This window comes from Octopus sinensis, linkage group LG17, assembly GCF_006345805.1.
Source record: "Octopus sinensis linkage group LG17, ASM634580v1, whole genome shotgun sequence".
Taxonomy (NCBI): Eukaryota; Metazoa; Mollusca; class Cephalopoda; order Octopoda; family Octopodidae; genus Octopus; species Octopus sinensis.
Window position 1 is genome coordinate 45,705,353 of NC_043013.1, and position 22,356 is coordinate 45,727,708.

Genomic DNA, 22,356 nt, shown 5'->3' on the forward strand with positions numbered 1-22,356 from the left:
ATTTTCACTCACAAGGCTTTGATCAATCTGAGGCTATGATAAAAGACACTTGCCCAAATAGAGAGAAAGTAGAGTTTCTACCAACATCTTTTCTACAGATTGAGCAGGGCCATCTACCTGAGGGGATTTGTGATTTGTCTGCCTTCCTATTTACTATGACTTTGATTTTTGCTAGGTTAACTATAAAGCCCTTTGATTCTAGACCTTGCTTCCATACCTGAAACTTCTTCTCTAGTTCAGATAGTGATTCAGCTATAAGTGCAAGGTCATCAGCATAGAGGAGTTCCCAGGGGCAGCCTGTCTTGAATGCCACTACATATCTGCATAACTACATACACAACATACCATCATCATCACCACCACCACCACTATCATCATCATCATTGTTTTTACACCCACTTTTCCGTGCTCACACGCAGTGGGACAGAATTTCGTTGAGGTGGATTTTCTATGAGCAGATGCCTTCCCAAAGAAGGTAAAATTTCCCCATAACCAGACATGTTTTCCTGGAAGACTGGGAAATGAAGGATGCTGTTTGTATGAAGGTGACATTCATTTACAAATGTCAAGTGATGTCAAGGCAAGGAGATAGTGACATACATACACATATATGATGGGCTTCTTTCAGTTTCTGTCAACCAAATCCACTCACATGGCTTTGGTCAGCCCAGAGCTATAAAAGAAGATACTTGCCCAAGATGTCACACAGTGGGACTGAACCCAGAAGCATGTGGTTAGAAAACAAACTCCTTACCACAGAGCCACTTCATATAACTACATACATTACATACAACTATATATAATTAGATATACTACACAAAAACTACATAGAAGACGTGCCCATTATACAGGCTTTTGATATATAAATAAATATGATAAATGTAGCAAAGACTACCTTGGAGATTTTATATCATAAAAACTTCATATAGTTTTTATGATATATATATAGGCGCAGGAGTGGCTGTGTGGTAAGGAGCTTGCTTACCAACCTCATGGTTTCGGGTTCATTCCCACTGCGTGGCACCTTGAGCAAGTGTCTTCTACTATAGCCTTGGGTTGACCAAAGCCTTGTGAGTGGATTTGGTAGACGGAAACTGAAAGAAGCTCATCGTATATATGTGTGTGTGTGTGTGTGTGTATATATATATATATATATATATATATATATGTATGTATGTATGTATGTGTGTGTATATGTTTGTGTGTCTGTGTTTGTCCCCCAACATCGCTTGACAACCGATGCTGGTGTGTTTATGTCCCTGTAACTTAGCGGTTCAGCAAAAGAGACCGATAGAATAAGTCCTGGGGTCGATTTGCTTGACTAAAGGTGGTGCTCCAGCATGGCCGCAGTCAAATGACTGAAACAAGTAAAAGAGTGAAAAGAGCATAGTGCCGTAATCTAAGAGCAATTACCTATAACAATGAAAATAAAGGCAAATAAACAACAGAATTGTTACTAACCAGATGAATTACAAATGAAATCGTCATTAAATCTGTCCATGAATCCAAATGGTCCATAGTCGACTGTTAAACCCAAGATACTCATATTGTCTGTATTCAATACACTGCAGAGAAAAGAGGGAAATATTGGATAACGAAACATAAAGGAAATAAAGGAAGAGGAATAAATGTCAAGGGATCAGTTTGATGCTGTAGTTAACCCTTTAGCATTCAGATTACTGTGTTAAGTGTAAATCATATCATTTTGAATTAATCCTGCATTATCCTGTGGCTTTGAGATTTTGATGGTGTGATTGCTTATTTTTGGAAAGACACCCTAGAGGGTGTGAGAGGCCAGATACGACTGTTTTGAAGATAAAATGAGTAGAATATTTGGGTTGGTATAGGGTGGCGAGCTGGCAGAAACGTTAGCACGCCGGGCGAAATGCATAGCCGTATTTCGTCTGTCGTTGCGTTCTGAGTTCAAATTCCGCCGAGGTCGATTAAATTAAGTACGCACTGGAGTCGATGTAATCGACTTAATCCCTTTGTCTGTCCTTGTTTGTCCCCTCTGTGTTTAGCCCCTTCTGGGTATTAAAGAAATATATGGCTAGTTCAAATGTGAAAGGGTTAATGGTGTAAAAGATGGATGGGCATATTAAGCATTCTCCAATTTCAGCAATGCATCCTCCTCTTCCTCCTCCTCCACTTCCACCTTCTTTTCCATGCTGGCATGGGTTGGATGGTTTGACCAGAGCTGGCAAGCAAGAGAGCTGCACCCGGTTCCAGTCTGATCTGGTTTGGTTTCCACAGCTGGATGCCCTTCCTAATGCCAACCACTTTACAGAGTGAGTATGCTGGGTGCTTTTTATGTGGCATTGGTATGGGTGCTTCTATGCGGTGCTGGCATGGGTGCTTTTACATGATGCTGGCATGAGGGCGTTTAAGCGGCACCAGCATGAGGGCTTTTTACATGGCACTGGCAAAGGGCTCTTTGCAGGCCAATCCTTTCCAGCAGGGGGAATGGCATTATCATGTTTGCTGTGGAGGATGGGTCTTCTTGAGTACAGCAAGGCACCAGATATCTTGGTCCTTCATCATCTCCCCCATAAGGTTCAGTGTTCTGAGATTGTCCTTCAGTATTTTGTCCATATTTAGTGCATTAAAGCATATAATACCTATTTCTTTACTACCCACAAGGGGCTAAATATAGAGGGGACAAACAAGGACAGACAAATGGATTAAGTCGATTACATCGACACCAGTGCGAAACTGGTACTTTATTTATCGACCCCGAAAGGATGAAAGGCAAAGTCGACCTCGGCGGAATTTGAACTCAGAACGTAACGTCAGACGAAATACCGCTAAGCATTTCGCCCGGGGCGCTAACGTTTCTGCCAGCTCGCCACCTTATAATATAGGCCCAACTTTGCACATAAGGCCTGGGGTAGATTTTGTGATAAATTTTTGAAAAAAGAAACAAAAAGTATCTTACATGCCATCAAATATAATATATATCTATGAAGGTATATTAGGATAAATGTTCCTTCTCGAGCCATGCCAGGCTCATAAGGGCCGGTTTCCTGGTTTCAGTGGCGTAGAAATTCCCCACCAGGATGGGACGCCAGTCCATCGCAGCGTTACTCATTTTTGCCAGCTGAGTGGACTGGAGCAACGTGAAGTGAAGTGTTTTGCTCAAGAACACAACGCATCGCCCGGTCCAGGAATCGAAACCACAACCTTACGATCATGAGTTCAACACCCTAACCACTAAGCCACGTGCCTCCACTTGAAGGTATATTGATGAAAAGATATACTGTTGTTTCTGGACAGAACACTTTAATTTATATGACTTCCACCTCGAAATGGGAATAGGAAGCAAGTAATATGGGAATATTTAACTTCCCATACCTTATACTTTTCAGCCTTTAACCCTTTCGTTACTATATTTCTGACCAAAGTACACCCCTCATGAGTTCCAATTAAATTCTAAAATAATCATGAATCTAGGCTCGTTTCGTTAAATAACTGTAACTTTCTTACTTATAAACATATTAATGTGGAAAAAAATCTCCCAAAATTCAGGGAATTAAAATTACACGTCGATCGTTGTACAAAACTGTAGATGAACTGTTTACGAAACATAATCACGTGTTTTCATGAATGTACTAAAGAGATTTGCTCTGATATTCTCATTTAAATATGAATAGGTAAATTCGGGCGGGTTTGGTCGGTTTGGTCACATTGACCAAAATTTTTTTCAGGCGGCTTTGGGCGGTTTGGTAACGAAAGGGTTAATCAGACCCACCCTCCTTTGATCCAATGAAGAAATCTCATTAAGATCTTACCCATGGCACCAGCCAACGCATTGCCATGCCGCCACCAGTTTTGCTGTCCTTTTTACGATTTCTTTGTAGAAGTTCAAATACATTTGCTGTTTGTCATTCTGATGTTCTGACCAGATCTGAGAGACAGGAATAAATCAGAGAGTAAAATGCAATATCAATTCAAAACAAATAGAAAAACAATATAAGAATATAAGAAAATAAGGTGGCGAGCTGGCAGAACCGTTAGCACGCCGGGCGAAATGCGTAGCTGTATTTTGTCTGCTGTTACGTTCTGAGTTCAAATTCCGCCAAGGTCGACTTTACCTTTCATCCTTCTGGGGTCGATAAATTAAGTACCAGTTACGCACTGGGGTCGATGTAATCAACTTAATCCATTTGTCTGTCCTTGTTTGTCCCCTCTATATTTAGCCCCTTGTGGGTAATAAAGAAATAAATATAAGAATATAACAAACAGCATCTATGTTAACTGTTTTACTTGTTTCAGTCATGTGACTGTGGCCATGATGGAGCACCGCCTTTAGTTGAGCAAATCGACCCCAGGACTTGTTCTTTGTTAGCCTAGTACTTATTCCATCGGTCTCTTTTGCCGAACCACTAAGTTACAAGGACGTAAACCCGCCATCGGTTGTCAAGCGATGTTGGGGGGACAAACACAGACACACAAACATATATATATATATAATATATATATATATATATATAATATATATATATATATATACATATATACGACGGGCTTCTTTCAGTTTCCCTCTACCAAATTCACTCACAAGGCTTTGGTTGGCCCGAGGTTATAGTAGAAGACACTTGCCCAAGGTGCCACACAGTGGGACTGAACCTGGAACCGTGTAGTTGGTAAGCAAGCTACTTACCACACAGCCACTCCTGTGTCTATGTTAACTGTTTCTCAACAAAATATACCCAAGAAAGCAGAAAATATATAAAATTATTTAGTTTAGAATCTTTAGTTGTACCAGGGCAATGCAATCTCTCTATTACTGGTGCCATAGTACAATGCACTTGTGCTAGTGCTATGTCAATGCAGCCATGCCAGTGGCACATACAAAGCACCCAGTACAACTCTGTAAAGTGGTTGGCATTAGGAAAGGCATCCAGCCATAGAAATCATGCTAAAACAGACAATTGGAGCCTGGCCATTCATCCAATTCATGCCATCATGGAAAATGGATGTTAAATGATGACGACAATGATATATATATATATATAGGTAGAGGAGAAGAGTAATGAACTCACCTCAGGATAAAAAGACTTGACTGAATAATCCAACAACTGAAATAATAGCTCCTTGTTGCCAGTGCTGGGTCCAGATCGCTTGGTTAGATCATCTTCTTCTTTGAAAATTTCAAATGATCCAAACCTTGACAAAAAAAAAAAAATTGAATCAATTTAGATACTTTAAAGAATGGATTACACACACACATGCACAAGTATAGTTGTTTATTAATAAATATGTGATGAATATTTAATAACATTTAATAACATAAGATATCAAGGCACCACATTAAACACTCAACAAGGCGTAACTGGGCACTAAACAATTAAATTATATTGCTCTATAGCTCATGTTTTGATTTTATAAGCTAGAAACAGAGGGGAAGTCTCTATAATCTTTGCAGATTCTCCTAAACTTGGTGGTGAATGATACTTAAACATATATAAAGTTCATTGTTTATCCCAACTGGGCACTTTGAAAGGTATTGTCACTGCCTTTAGACAACAGAATATACCTCCAATGATATACAAAAAAAAATGACATATTTCATTCCATTTGGGCATAATGTGTTGTCTTATCAACCTTATTAACACTAATTTAATTATCCTATATTTAACTATACCAACACGGATTTAATTGTGATACCTCAGTTAGGATTCTGTTAGACAACAAACAGTTTCTGATGATTTGAAGAACTGATGAAATGAATTTGTACAATGAGGATATTTGCTATATGTCCAAGATTTCAAAGTTTTATCTAAAGATTTATTAGTTTCATATAGGCTTATGTCATAGCTTTTAATTTGTTTTAATAACTACTTGAATGCTTTTGTGAATAGCACCAGAATCAACCAGACAAACATGTGATGTATTTCCCTGATGTGTGTATTTTATTATATTCACACATACATACAGCCAGTGTATATACGTGAATACAGCAAAGTTGAATCACTTACAAGCTGTCTTCACAATGACGAGGTACCACATTCAGTCCCACTACTTGGTATCTAGAGCAAGTGCCTTAAATTCGATGACTGGTATCCGTGCTAGTGGAGCGCTAAGAACACCATCCGAGCGTGATCGTTGCCAGAGTGGTTAACTGGCTTCCGTGCCGGTGGCACGTAAAAAGCACCATTCAAGCATGATCGTTACTAATGTTGCCTTACTGGCATGAGTGAGGTCGTTGCCAGTGTCGCTGGACTGGCTCCTGTGCAGGTGGCACATAAAAAAAACTGCATTTGAGTGTGGCCATTGCCAGTACAGCCTGACTGGCCCTTGTGCTGGTGGTATGTAAAAGCACCCACTAAACTCTCGGAGTGGCTGGCATTAGGAAGGGCATCCAGCTGTAGAAACTCTGCCAGATTAAGATTGGAGTCTGGTGCAGCCATTCATTTCGCCAGTCCACAGTCAAATCGTCCAACCCATGCTAGCATGGAAAGCGGATGTTAAACGATGATGATGATGATGATATTACTGGTAAAATCCAAGCTTTGTGAATGAAACTGCACAGAAGCCAATCAACTGGATTTTACCTGCAATGGAAAGGTCCAGTTTTGTTGCACTGAAACACACTGATCCCACCTGAGAGTTGCATTAAGGGTATACATGTCTGTGGAATACTCAGCCACTTGCACTCTTATTCAATGAACAGGTGGTTCAGTTGATCAAATAACTGAAAACTCACTGCCAAAACAGACAGAGATCTATTTTGATTTTGTGTGTATAAAAATGGAGATAAGACTGGATCGTGTGGATGAAAAAGCTGTGATTTTAAAAGTACACATATATATCATCATCATCATCATCGTTTAACGTCCGTTTTCCGCGCTAGCATGGGTTGGACGGTTCGACCGGGGTCTGGGAAGCCAGGAGGCTGCACCAGGCTCCAGTCTGATCTGGCAGAGTTTCTACAGCTGGATGCCCTTCCTAACGTCAACCACTCCGCGAGTGTAGTGGGTGCTCTTTACGTGCCACCTGCACAGGTGCCAGGGGCGTCCAGCATCGGTCACAATTGGTTGGTGCTTTTAACGTGCCACTGGCACGAAAGCCAGCCAAGGTGGCGCTGGCATCGGCCACGTTCGGATAGTGCTTTTTACGTGCCACCTGCACAGGTGCCAGGGGGGTCCGGCATCGGCCATGTTCGGATGGTGCTTTTTATGTACCACTGGCACTGGAGCCAGTCGAGGCAGCCCTAGCCAGCCAAGGCGGCATATATATCATCATCATCATCATCATCATTTAACGTCCGCTTTCCATGCTAGCATGGGTTGGACGGTTCAACTGGGGTCTGGGGAGCCCGAAGGCTGCACCAGGCCAGTCAGATCAGGCCAGTCAGATCTAGCAGTGTTTCTACAGATGCCCTTCCTAACGCCAACCACTCCGAGAGTGTAGATATATATATATATATGTATATATATATATATATTGGCAATGGTGATACTTCCTTTTACTCTCACTACAACATAAAATAAGCAAATAGGCCAAAAAGATGAGTTACACATTCTGGTTGATCCCCATGGTGCTTGTGAAATCCATGAAAATAATGAGAAACTAACTTTCACCCCATTTTATATTAAAGCAGTTAAGTACAAACCGGAGAAACGTTGGAGCAATACGGAGGACAATCGTACATTTTTCGTGGATAGGGTTGCCCGAGTAGAAAATATCTCTTACAACTGTAGAGTCTGATGTTATACATGTTCCGGCCCTGGTGGTTGGAATACCCAGGTAATGAAAAGCCTGAAAAATAATGGGAACCTGTATAAATTTGTGTTTTGAAGTAAAAATAGCAGGAAATCAGGAAACAGAACTTTTTTTAAAATTTTTGGCTTTACTTCTTCTTCTTGCCAAGGTCGACTTTGCCTTTCATCCTCTCGGGGTCAATAACTTAACTACCAGTGAAACACTGGGGTCGATGTAATTGACCAGTCCCCTCCCCACAAATATCAGGTCTTGTGCTTTTAGTAGAAAGGATAAAAAAAAAACAAAAAATAAAATAAAACAAAATAAAACAAAACAAAACAAAATAAATAATAATAATAAAATAATAATAATAATAATAATAATAATAATAATAATAAATGCTCAGTGGTATTTCGTCTGCCGTTACGTTCTGAGTTCAAATTCCGCCGAGGTCGACTTTGCCTTTCATCCTTTCGGGGTCGATAAATTAAGTACCAGTTATGCACTGGGTTGATAAATTAAGTACCAGTTATGCACTGGGTCGATGTAATCGACTTAATCCGTTTGTCTGTCCTCTCTGTGTTTAGCCCCTTGTGGGCAGTAAAAAAAAAAAATTATTATTATTATTATATGATTGACTTTTTCTTTGTATTTGTACAAGTTGGCTCCAAGTCTCACCCAGAGACCTCAAGAGACAACAAGTTGGAAGTTCATGTTGGTGTTATGCCTAGGGTGCCATATATTTGGTTTTGTACATAGTGTTGTTCTAAGAATGTTTAAATATTAACCCTTTGGCATTTAAACCAGCCATATCTGGCCCAAATATTCTACTTGTTTTATATTCAAACTTATTAGATCTGGCATTTCACACCTATCCTACTATGTTATTTTGAATAGAAAATAACCATATCATCCAAGATCTTGAAGCTATGAGATAGTGTATGATTAATTCAAAACAATTTGAATGAATATGCCTTAAATTTGACAAATATCTTTTACCACAACTTCAGGTTTGACCTAAACCTTGTGAGTCAAACTGAATAGATGGAAACTGCGTGGAAGCCTCTTAGATGGATTGTATGTGTAATTCAATCAGCCACACTTAACACATACTGTGGCTGATTCTGCTTGACTTACAGGTATAATTTCTTACCCAAAATTTACTGCTTGACTTACAGGTATAAATGTCTGTGGAATACTCAACCACTTGCAATATAATTCAGTTAGTAGGTAGTTCAGTTGATTAAACAATTCGAATACCATCAAATACAGTCAAACAGGAAATTTACTTTCAGACTATGACAGGAGGGAGAGTTGGCTGCTATAGCTACCCTTTGAGGATTTGTACTAATGCTACAATTTCGTGAAGTTTAGTAATTAATCAACTATGTTAGTTTTTTTGTATTTTTTTTATTTATATCAAGGTGTTTGTTAATTCAGAAACAATTTTACCTCACTGCATAAAAATTCTCGTATACTACTGCGTAGTACTTTCCTGCCATCGGCACCACGAGAGAATGGTGTAAGGCCAGCCCCTTTCAGTTGTATTTCCCATCGTTCACTCTTATCGTTTATAACTTCACCAAGATACCTGGAAAGAACAAAAAAAAAAAAAAATTGAATTTTTTGTGTCATTTCAGCTGATACTGTTACGAATTAATGCCATTTGCAAAGAATTTTTTAAAGGGAAGTAAGTGCGATTTATTTCAGTAGAGTTACCTCCCATATAACTTTCACAGTTGATTATTGCAAGTTAACACAGAACATTGAAAACAATTACGCAACAGCCATGTCAATGAAGACCCGACATAGCAGAGGGTTGGAAATAACAGAGGAGCCATCTTCACATGATTTCTGGTCTTTATAGAAACAAAAGTGAGCTGAATGGAAAGCGACATAGTGACTTTCATGAAGGAATCTGACCTAAACATTAGTCACTGCTTCATCTCAGGAGACATCGGTATACAATTATTTACATTTCCTTGCGATTCAATATTTCTAATTTCTTTATTGTCCACAAGGGGGCTAAACGCAGAGGGGACAAACAAGGACAGACAAAGGGATTAAGTCGATTACATCGACCCCAGTGCGTAACTGGTACTTAATTTATCGACCCCGAAAGGATGAAAGGCAAAGTCGACCTCGGCAGAATTTGAACTCAGAGTGTAATGACAGATGAAATACCTATTTCTTTACTGCCCACAAGGGGCTAAACACAGAGAGGACAAACAAGGACAGACAAACGGATTAAGTCGATTACATCGACTCCAGTGCGTAACTGGTACTTAATTTATCGACCCCGAAAGGATGAAAGGCAAAGTCGACCTCAGCAGAATTTGAACTCAGAACGTAGCGGCAGACGAAATACCTATTTCTTTACTACCCACAAGGGGCTAAACACAGAAGGGACAAACAAGGACATACAAATGGATTAAGTCGATTACATCGATCCCAGTGCGTAACTGGTATTTAATTTATCGACTCTGAAAAGAGTGAAAGGCAAAGTCGACCTCAGCGGAATTTGAACTCAGAACATAATGGCAGATGAAATACCTATTTCTTTACTACCCACAAGGGGCTAAACACAGAGGGGACAAACAAGGACATACGAACGGATTAAGTCGATTATATCGACCCCAGTGCGTAACTGGTACTTAATTTATCGACCCCGAAAGGATAAAAGGCAAAGTCGACTTCGGCGGAATTTGAACTCAGAACGTAACGGCAGACGAAATACCGCTAAGCATTTCGCCCGCCGTGCTAACGTTTCTGCCAGCTCGTGGCCTTGATATTTCAATACTTCTTCAATAGTTAATGTATCAAGTAATGGTAGAGCACTCTCTTTTGCTTTATGTCATTAGTCTGTGGCCATGCTGGGGCATCGTCCTGAAGGGTTTAATTGAACTGATCGACCCCAGTACTTTCTTTTTAAGTTTGCTATTTATTCTATTGCTCTCTTTCGCCGAACTGCTTAGTTAATGGGATGTAAACAAACCTACACTTGTCAAATAGTGGTGGGAAGGAAACACAACACAAAGTCGCACACACACATAGGGCAAGGGGCTGGCAGAATTATTAGGGCAACAGGCAAAATGCTGTGAGATGTTTGTTCTGGCTCTCTGAGTTCTGAGTTCAAATTCCACAAAGGTCAACTTAGCCTTTCCTCCTGTCATGGTTGATAAAAGTATCAGTCAAGTATTAGCATTGGTGGTAACGTCTACTTTCTTACCCCAAATTTCCGGCCTATAACCACGATGTCTTTGTAAATGCTGCTAGTGTTACAAAACAGGACACTAAACTGGAAATTATTTCAGCAGCTATTTCACAAAATGTTAGTGTTGTGGAAGCACATGGTCTAGTAGTTAGAGCAGTGGACTCGTGGTCGAGGGATTGAGGGTTTGAATCTCAGACTGGGTGATGTGTGTGTTTATGACCGAAACACCTAAGCTCCACGCGGCTCCGGCAGAAGGTAATGGCGAACTTCTGCCGGCTCTTTCGCCACAACTTTCTCTCACTCTTTCCTCCTGCATCTTGCAGCTCACCTGCGACGGACCGGTGTCCTGTCAAGGTGGGGAACCTATACGCCAAGGAAACCGGGAAACCGGCCCTTATGAGCCAGGCATAGCTCGAGAAGGAACAAAAAAAATGTGTGTGTTTGTATGTGTGTGATGGGGTATAAACATGACCACAGAAAATGTACAGCAAAAAAATGTCACATGTCACAAAAGTGGAATAAAAAGGTGCAAAAATAATATGACAAATCCAGTCCTGAACCAATCTTCAAAGCATTAATTTGTTTTAGCCTTATTAGAACATTTTATTTTTGCCTTGTACACTTGTTTTAGTTGACAGTATAAACAGTGACAGTTTAGCCAAGCTAATTATTGCTAAACAAAAGAATTTAGTCCATAAAACCATTCAGTAGTAATGTTGCAATGGCAGCAACATAGTTTTGTTTGTGAATTCCAGTAATATGTTCAAACAACACTGTTGATTATACTCAGTCTTTGCTTGGATGTAATATGCAGAAAGTATTACAAGCCTCAGCCATCTCCAGGGGCATTTGAATTTAATGATCCTGAAACCCCTCTAGTGTTTGTAAAGTCTTGCTTGCCTGAAGATTCCCCCCTGTTACACTTTCCACTGATTTCACTCAGGTCACCAAACCTTTTGCTACATGAGCTCAAAAGTATTGTGTCAGTGATCGCAAATTCGTCACTTGTATTTGTATTTGTGGCGACATTCACCCTGGGCAGGTTGAGTCGGCTTCTTCTACTCATGGAAGAAGTTTCGTGGGAATATGTGGATTTCACAAGCGGTCCCCAACAATCCTGCATGTAGAGACATCCTGTTTGCCGCAGATTGTCCGCAGACGCAAGGACAGAACGACCGAGGAGCCGCCGGTTGCCGAAACAGACACTCCGAGGATTTTCACCAGAGCCCCGTCTGCCGGGTTGTGGCCCTAATACCACTCGGTGTCAGACCAATCTGCCTTGGGTGACCCTACCAGGAACCAAAGTTCCCGACAGCATAGCTCTGACACTACCCGTTTCCAGCGTCCCCACCATGGTGAGGAGGGGATGGACTTTGGGGATGCAAATTCGTCACACAAGGAATAAACTAATTTTTCAAAGAAGATATAAGAGAACTGAGTAACTTACTATAAAGTACTCGTGTACTAATAACAAAAAAAAAAAAAGGGGGACACCGGATAACTGATTTCTGAACCACTAACTACACTCTCCTTGGTGCTTTTCCAGCCCCTGTGATTCATGAACTAACCCAAACTCTACCTCAACATTTGCATTTTAGCAAGGTCTGTATGAAACATGTCTAGTGGGGATTAACAGACCAACCTTATATTGTTTTATAAACCTAAGGACAATAGTTTCAATATACTGAAATCCATTCAACCTTATGAATGATATGGGATATTTTCAACAAGTGATGAACCAAATTATCTCACAAAGTGACCTTGAATTTACATGCTCAGATTTAGACAACATTATGGCATGTAGCAACTCTTTAGAAGATTATGACAGAAATCTAAAGACATTAAATGTGATGTGAAGAAAATCTGAACACAAATCTTTCTAGTGAAAAGTGTGTCATCAATAAAACAAACATCAATTACTCTGATTATTGTATTTAAGAGCATAAAATAATCACCTGCTCCTGATAAGTTGCTTCCTATTAAATGCCTGAAAATTTTCAGTTTTCGAAAGAGTTGCTGGAGTGTTTACGTCCCCGTAACTTAGCGGTTTGGCAAAAGAAACTGATAGAATAAGTACTAGGCTTACAAAGAATAAGTCCTGGCATTGACTTGCTTGACTAAACGGCGGTGCTCCAGCATGGCCACAGTCAAATGTAATGGGAAGCAACTATAAGTAAGATGAGGTTCCCTGACTGATCTAGGAAAGTAATAGATCGTAATGAAAAACTGACTTGGATTTTGACAACTCATCTAACCCATACAGGTAGGGGAAATGGATATATGAAGATAATGATAATGTTAATACTCTTAGTGAATATGTCATCTTTCTCATTCTTCAAGAACCTGTTACTGTTTTCAAAAATATGAAAGCCGACACAGAAAATATTTACCTATTTCTTTACTTCCCACAAGGTGCTAAACACAGAGGGGACAAACAAGGACAGACTTAGGTATTAAGTCGATTATATCGACCCTAGTGTGTAACTGGTACTTATTTAATCGACCCCGAAAGGATGAAGGGCAAAGTCGACCTTAGCGGAATTTGAACTCAGAATGTAGCAGCAGACGAAATACCTATTTCTTAATTACCCACAAGGGGCGAAACACAGAGGGGACAAACAAGGACAGACACACGGATTAAGTCGATTATATCGACTCCAGTGCGTAACTGGTACTTATTTAATCGACCCCGAAAGGATGAAAGGCAAAGTCGACCTCGGCGGAAATTGAACTCAGAACGTAGCGGCAGACAAAATACCGCTCAGCATTTCACCTGGCATGCTAATGTTTTTGCCAGCTCGCCGCCTTGAAAATATTTACCTCCATACTATTCACATCTAGATTATTTACATTTAAAAAGACTATATTAGATGCTACTTTAGTTGGAGTATTATTACAAGGACAGTGTTCTGTTACTTTTTACTCTTGTACCCTTTCCAAAGGTGAATTGCTGTAGCCTTCTATTGAACTCCAAGATGCTAGCACAGCTGTTGAGTGTTTATACAACACTACTTCCTGGAGAGATATCTTGCTCTCATTACAGACCAACAAGGTATACAATTGATGTTTTATAAATCTTTTAAATTAACAATAACAAACGTCAAACTATTATGTTGGAAACTTCAAAGTTTCTGCCACTAGTTTTAGTTTTTTTTTTTATGTCGTGGAAAAGAGAATGCATGAGCTGATGTCTTGTCTCTAAGTTGTTTGGTTCAAACAGATAATAAGTTTCTTCAATGCATTCACAATAAATTCTGTCACCTATGTCTGAGAAGATTGTTACACATGTAAATAAGCATAGGAGTGGCTGTGTGGTAAGTAGCTTGTTTACGAACCACATGGTTCTGGGTTCAGTCCCACTGCATGGCACCTTGGGCAAGTGTCTTCTATAGCCTCGGGCCGGCCAAAGCCTTGTGAGTGGATTTGGTAGACAGAAACTGAAAGAAAGCCATCGTATATATGTGTGTGTGTGTGTGTGTTTGTGTGTCTGTGTTTGTCCCACCTAACATCGCTTGACAACCGATGCTGGAGTGTTTACGTCCCCGTAACTTAGCGGTTTAGCAAAAGAGCCCGATAGAATAACTACTAGGCTTACAAAGAATAAGTCCTGGAGTTGACTTGCTTGACTAAAAGGCAAGTGCTCCAGCATGGCCACAGTCAAATGACGGAAACAAGTAAAAGAGTAAAGATAAACGACAAAACACAACTAAAAAAAAAACACTTTCCATTTTCTATTAAAGAGTTTCAAAAAATCTGTTATGGTTACTCTTTTACTTGTTTCAGTCATTTGACTGTGGCCATGCTGGAGCACCGCCTTTAGTCGAGCAAATCGACCCCAGGACTTATTCTTTGAAAGCCTAGTACTAATTCTATCGGTCTCCTTTGCCGAACAGCTAAGTTACGGGGACTCACAAGGCTTTGGTCGGCCCGAGGCTATAGTAGAAGACACTTGCCCAACGTGCCATGCAGTGGGACTGAACCTGGAATCATGTAGTTCATAAGCAAGCTACTTACCACACAGCCATTCCTATGCCTAAATATATTCTAAACTAAACCTAAGTTTTACACTTCTACAAATCAACATTTTGTAAAGATTATTCAGGGGATAGAATATATTTCCTTGGTTTCTGTGGGAGACAAACAGTTGGTATCTTGCAAGAAATATCTTTGAGAGGTGTTTGATGAATACTTATGTTACCTTTTTGTTCTTTCTTGCACTGATATCTCTTAAACCATTATTAGATGGATCAAACAGCTATTTTCTGTAGTTGGGACTCCTAACGACATACACACAGATAAAAGAGTTCAATTTATGTGTAAAGAAGCCCGTCGTATATATATCATCATCATCATCATTTAGCGTCCGCTTTCCATGCTAGCATGGGTTGGACGGGTCAACTGGGGTCTGTGAAGCTGGAAGGCTTCGTCAGGCCCAGTCAGATCTGGCAGTGTTTCTACGGCTGGATGCCCTTCCTAACGCCAACCACTCCGCGAGTGTAGTGGGTGTTTTTTACGTGCCACCTGCACAGGTGCCAGACAGAGCTGGCAAACGGCCATACATATATATATATATATATATATATATATATATATATAGGGAGAGTTTATGAAAAAAAAACAAAAGACGAAGACAGGTGGTGTACAAAACAAACAGATGTATTAGTATAATGCTCAGGAATAGAAAAAGTCTTTTACGTTTCGAGCCTACGCTCTTTTACAGAAAGGGGCACAGAAAAAACAAGGAGAGAAAAAAAATGTGTGTAGTGCAAAATCTCCTAAAACACAGAATTAGGCAAAACAGAACCATCTCTTTATTATCAACCCAAGAAGTAATGTAATACAAGAAAACCAATGAGACAGTGTAAGGAGCCTGAATCGTTAATTTTGTTAGAATCTTCCAGAATCATACTAGGATGATGCTCTTATTGAACTATTTTGTTTGATTTATTCAATTCTCTCAGCTTCTATCAATTAGATTCCTCACCATCTTTTCTTTCTTCTTGGATACCATTCTTCAGTTGGTGTCTCTCTAGCTTCTTGACTAATTTTTCCTGGCCTTATCTTTATTTGAAAAAAAACAGGGACATATTCAAAAGTGATCCTTTATTAAAGGATGCACTGCTGGAAGATAATTCTTTCTGTTGTAGGCATAAGACCTGAAACTTTTGGGGTGGAGACTAGTTGATTACACCATCCCCAGTACTTGACCAGCACTTATTTCATTTGTCCTGGAAGGTTGAAAGGCGAAGTTGACCTTGGTGGAATTTGAACTCAGAACGTAAAGACAGATGAAATGCCACAAAGCAGTTTGTCAGGCTTGCTAACAATTCTGCCATCTTACTTCTTGGATATAACGACAAGAATATTGTTATTCGTGAAAGAGGTGGAGTAATAGAGACTCTCTCACTGCATGATTTGTCAGGGTGCCTGACATCTCCAGATGAAATAGTTAAGCTTACAGAGTCAGACTACCAATAGCTGATTCAGTAGAGCATCGCAATAACACTCATTTAGATCTCATTCTTCATTCCATGACAATACTGTTTCTCAAGCGGGAGATTCTTTAATTAACAACCATAGTGGTATTATTATTGATGGCGGCAAGCTGGCAGAATCGTTAGCACGCCGGGCGAAATGCGTAGCTGTATTTCGTCTGCTGTTACATTCTGAGTTCAAATTCTGCTGAGGTCGACTTTGCCTTTCATCCTTTCGGAGTCGATAAATTAGGTACCAGTTACGCACTGTGATCGATGTAATCGACTTAATCCGTTTGTCTGTCCTTGTTTGTCCCCTCTGTTTTTAGCCCCTTGTGGGTAGTAAAGAAATAGGTATTTCATCTGCCGTTACGTTCTGAGTTCAAATTCCACCAAGGTCGACTTTGCCTTTCATCCTTTCGGGGTCGATAAATTAGGTACCAGTTACGCACTGGGGTCGATGTAATCGACTTAATCCGTTTGTCTGTCCTTGTTTGTCCCCTCTGTGTTTAGCCCCTTGTGGGTAATAAAGAAATAGGTATCATTCCACAAAGTCCTGCTCTACCTGTCCCCCCGATTAATAAACTTCATCATTCAAAGAGAAAAGTTTAATTTGTGAGTTTATTACTAATGCTGAATTGTATAAACAACAAAATCTAATATCAGATTGGGGTTATACTAAAACTGTTAACTTTGACTAAATTTACGATCCCATGATATTTATTTTCCTATTTTTCTGAAAGAAAAGAAACTGATTCCTACTTTCCTTTAATAATTGATCTATCACCTGCCTGGCAAGTTCTCTCCCTTACTTAAGTTGGCTGTTTAATTGTATTAATTACATCATTTATTTCTTTAATAAAGTTTTTGATATATGATTGTCTTACAGTAATTTCTTATGATACAAACCATTGCTAATTAGAAAATTCCTAAGACTATGCTAATTTTAGAGTATGTATTAGATTGGGTTTCATTTTTAAAATATGGGAAATAAAAGTTCCTTAAACTAATTTTAGACTAAACCCGCGATCCTCCAGAGTGGGTAAATAACTCCCATTCTTGTAAGAAGGCCCCAAAAGTCTTCTAAATAATGTTTTGGAAAAAATGTTTTATAAATATCGCCACGACTCAGATGAAAAAAATCTACAAGGCAGTGCCACAGCATGGCCGCAGTCATGAAATAAATAAAGGATATCGTTACGGAGTACCAAATGAGGTTACTGTCCCTGCGTGTTATAGGAAGAGTTGGCGATAGGAAAAGCATCGGGCCATAAAACACTTCTTGAAAGTTTTGTCTAACCCGTGCCGACAGGGAAAAGCGAACACAAAACGCTGATGATGATTAGTAATAACAAGGAGGGAAGCGACGGTCGCTAGAACTAGCAGTCGAATGTCCTTCAATCACACAAAGGGATTAACAATTATTTTGAAATCGCGACGCATTGGAGCCGAAGCAAAAACATTATTGGAGCATTTTGTACGGAAATTAGAAGCGCACTGCAAGTTTTAAAAACAACAGCTGTTTTTAAAGCTAAACATTGAAAGAAAACTACAGAAAGCTATTGTTTACTTTATACTAATTGATTATAATTCCTCATCACAAACTCACGAACAACACGCTTTTTTTTCTTAATTCTGGAAGATAGATTTTCTAAAAGCTTTTAATTACATTTTTATAAATCCGCAGCTCACCTAGACACGCCTAGCTGCGCAACAGAGCGCTGCGGAGCCATCGTTTGAGAACAAGTCCTAATAATTTAGGACACATTAAATCCTCTTCGCCAATAATAAACAAAGACGAGGTGGTCACCGCTTTAAAACCTTTAAATGACAAGGTCAACAGAAATAAACAACGACTTGTTTTTCTCTCATCAGAAGGGCTTTGTTCTATGCCACTTCTCCCCATGTCATACAAACGTATTTTAAACTCATTAACTTCACTGTTTATTGTTTGTCGACACAGACCACCGTCAGCTTACCATGTTCACTCGTAACAATACCAAGTATCTTTGAATAGATATTCCGTCACTGGTAAAATGACTATATAATTCGCTAATTACTTTTCGGCGATCTTTCGTCTCTAGTAGACCTTTCCGTCGATTACACAACATACTGTCTGTCTCCCACACCCCATTAAACACACACACACACACACACACACACATGTACATCAATGCTCCCATGCACGGTAACTTCAAAAGAACTTCCCTCGTCATACAATCGCTTTCTCTTAGTCTCTTTCACTCTCATTACTTCAAAAGTTCCCGCAAGCCCATATGTAAAAGAAAAAAAAAATTTTTACGGAAATCGACGGAAAGGTCTACTAGAGACGAAAGATTGCCTACATTTCTTTTGTAAATTACTTTTACAACTGTTGAATTTATTATAACTTAATATTGAATACTATGGTTTCTAAAAAAAAAGGTTTGACAGATGAATAAAAAAAAAACAATAGGGAAAGAGATTCGTTCAGAAGTTATATAACTTTATAATAAAGTGCTTTGATACTTACATAGCAGCTCCGTCTCCGAGTTGACCCGAAAATAGACCAAACTGATACCCGCAATAGCAATGGGCAGCTGGTTCCGAACCCTTCATTATTTTATTTCCACTGAAATATTCCACGGCCTCATTTGTCTCAATGTCCTCAACACTTAACCCCAGCAGGGCTAAAGCAGACGAAGAATAAGCAACCATCACCGGGTTCTCGACAGGGGTCGGTTGTGCCTTGGAAAAACACGCATTAGGAACGGGTCTTTGCGTTTTCACATCGTCCGAAGGATCAAACGGCAGGCACTTGAGTGCCTGGTTATCGAAATTCAGCTGCCTCATCCTAAGTTCTTTCTGGGGTTGACATGAACAAAAATATGCAATAGCAGTGTGTAGCGACTTGATAGTATTGAGCGATACAAACGGACAAGTTTTAGCAGCCGCAGGGTCTTGTTCTTGTGAGAGGCAGCAGTAACAGGGTTCAGTTTTGCTCAAGAAGCATATCCGGACGTTCCGTATCGGCCTCAACCGTGTCAAACAGCGCCCAAACATGCAGGAAACTAATGGCGTTTAACCAATAAACAGAACGTTTTAAGCAAGACCTTGACTCAAGAATTACCTCCCTTGCTTTGTTATTAGCCACTCTAATTAGCTGCCAGCTGTTTTAAAGGAAGACGGTGTTAATTACGTAAACACCCATTTGGCCGGTGGCTTCAGATATTCAACGTTGAATTAACGTTTCTTTAGACTTAACCCTTTCGTTACCAACCCGGCTAAAACCGGCTTTGGCTCTGTAGTATAAATGTCTTAATAATAATAATAATAAACATTGTGTACAGTGCTCAGGTGCACTACAACTCATCTAAAGTGCATATATAATCAGGTGTAGTTTCGACGGATTTCGGAAAGCATGAGGGCCTTAAAGGATACAGTGTCATGGCAGTCAACAACTGACACAGTCTTCTTTTCATAAGTGTTCAATTAAAATCTTCCACTAAATCTTAGTCACAATTTATGTTCCTAAACACTAGCTTAATGATAACTAAGTTATTTTACTAAATTCTTTGTTATATTTAAAATAATTGAAAGAAACACATATCATCTCAAAATAAATCCGGTAGCAAAAGGGAGGCGATCCTTCGGTATAAGTACACACGTGGCTTTGTTTACATTTCTGAAGATAACAGAAACCCTTTTCTCCCACCCCTAACCCTAATCATAACCCTAATCCTAACACAAACCCTAACCCTAATCGTAACCCCCCATATATAAAAAAAAAACAACAACACTTTCTTGAAATGTATCCGGTACTTTCACCGGTACTTGTACCGAAATTACGCCGACTTAAATATTCTGGCTTGAAGAAAAGACTATGTTTTCTACGCTTCGAGGAAATTGAGCGAATTCGTGGCAACATAGAATTTTTTCTAAGCTGTAATTAGTAAAATGTCTAAGTGCAGATGTAATTTATGTTGATTAGAAAAGAAAAGGGACGCTGAAAAAGTAACGAACTTTTAAACGTTAATGTTAATTCTTTATTTTTATTGTTAGTTTCATGTGTTTTAAATGCAAGTTACTCTTTATTCTTTTTACTCTTTTACTTGTTTCAGTCATTTGACTGCGGCCATGCTGGAGCACCGCCTTTAGTCGAGCAACTCGACTCCGGGACTTATTCTTCTTGTAAGCCCAGTACTTATTCTATCGGTCTCTTTTTGTCGAACCGCTAAGTGACGGGGACGTAAACACACCAGCATCGGTTGTCAAGCAATGCTAGGGGAACAAACACATACACACACACATATATATATATATATACATGTATACGACAGGCTTCTATCAGTTTCCGTCTACCAAATCCACTCACAAGGCATTGGTCGGCCCGGGGCTATAGCAGAAGACACTTGCCCATGATGCCACGCAGTGGGACTGAACCCGGAACCATGTGGTTGGTTAGCAAGCTACTTACCACACAGCCACTCCTGCGCCTATTACGTTTTGTTCCAAAGAAATGAAATATAGGAATATATAGGGATTATCTCTAGGAATTGCAGGCTCACTTGTAAAAGTTTTTCATGAGAACCAGTTGGGTAACAACCAAGGTTCAGAAATGGGAAACCCGAAAATGTGATTACATGGATATAGTCTAAGTTATATTACTATCCAATTATATGTTATTGGATTGTATGAACCTTTTCCATATGATAATACACTAATTCCTGTGCAGTAATAATGGGATCTTTTCGGTTTGAACGGCAATTTTTTCTAGCGGTATCATATGAAATTGTCACCCATAATTATGACCCTAGTATCGATCTATTGCATTTCAATCTGTTTTAGAGTTAGGGCTAAGGTTAGGGGTAGGGGGAAGGGTATCTTTTTTTCTTCACAAATGTAAATAAACCCAATCTGTTTCTTAAACGAGGGACATATTCATACGGCACAGAATGTTTTTTTTTACCTCAATAGACGTCATTGATTGGTTGAAATTGCAGAAATTGAAGAAAAAACAACAAATATCTTACAAACTATAGAATTTTCTCAATAAAGGCAAGAGAAAAAGATGTTTTATAAACACATTCTACCAGTATACAAAGTTTAAAAGTGTTCAGTTATGTGGAAATTATGTTAAAAACTGCTGTTCAAACCGAGAAGATCCTAATAATGCACTTAGGGATAAGTATTAACTACCTTCATATGATGTTCCTGACTTGTATATCTTCTAAATAAATATGGCTTAACAGAATCCTCCTCCTCCTGGTGGTGATGATGGTGATGATGATGATGTCGACAAAATTATTTTACAAAATTTTAAATTATTTTTTTCAAATTAAATTTAAAAAAAGCCAGGTATTTGAACTGAACAGTTCTATATTTAAGAGATGAGGAATTATTTACATTATTTACATTTGACGGATATTTATGCTCATCTTGTTTGTTGTTAACACAGTGTTTCGGTTGATATACCTACCAGCCTTCATCAGGTGTCTTGGGGAAATTTCGAACCTGGGTTCTCATTCCTTAGGTATTTTTCGATGTTATTATTATTATTATTCAAACAAGATGAGGACAAGTATCCATCAAATGTAAATAATGTGCTTTAGCTACTATCTTTGGCAGGTTAGGAGTGGGTGTTGAAGGAATCCTGGAGGTATTGTTAAATGACAGTGGAATTTGTCAGCTCTAGACATGTCTAAATCTGCCAAAATACCCACCTGTCCAATAACTCTGGGTTCAGTCCCACTGCATGGGACTGTATCTGCTATTTTAGCTTCACACTGACCAAAGTCCTGAGAGTCAATTTGGTAGACAGAAACTGAAAGAAGCCCCCATTGTGTGTGTAAGTGTATGCATATATATATATATATATTATATATATATATATATATATATATAAAGTTAATCCAAACATGAAAGCACAAAAAAACACAACAACGCGAGGATGTGGAACAAATATAGTATTATTGGACGCTCAGA

The 22,356-nt window shown here is 39.3% G+C and overlaps 1 protein-coding gene across 3 annotated transcripts in view; it reads right to left on the minus strand.

The window, feature by feature from the left end:
• The window catches only part of LOC115220837 (protein adenylyltransferase SelO, mitochondrial), a 39,434-nt gene extending 19,928 nt beyond the window's left edge, over nt 1-19,506 (minus strand). For 2 of the 3 annotated variants that reach the window (XM_036510545.1, XM_029791016.2), the window contains exons 1-6: nt 18,905-19,505; nt 9,157-9,295; nt 7,616-7,761; nt 5,043-5,166; nt 3,789-3,904; nt 1,462-1,565 (exon numbers count right to left, since the gene is read on the minus strand). In XM_036510545.1, the coding sequence (XP_036366438.1) occupies nt 1,462-1,565; nt 3,789-3,904; nt 5,043-5,166; nt 7,616-7,761; nt 9,157-9,295; nt 18,905-19,434 (1,159 nt within the window). In that variant the 5' untranslated portion in view covers nt 19,435-19,505. Of the gene's footprint in view, nt 1-1,461; nt 1,566-3,788; nt 3,905-5,042; nt 5,167-7,615; nt 7,762-9,156; nt 9,296-18,904 lie in introns of all 3 variants that reach the window. The other variant, XM_036510546.1, reaches the window with a different exon arrangement.
• Between the last annotated feature and the right edge of the window lie 2,850 nt (nt 19,507-22,356).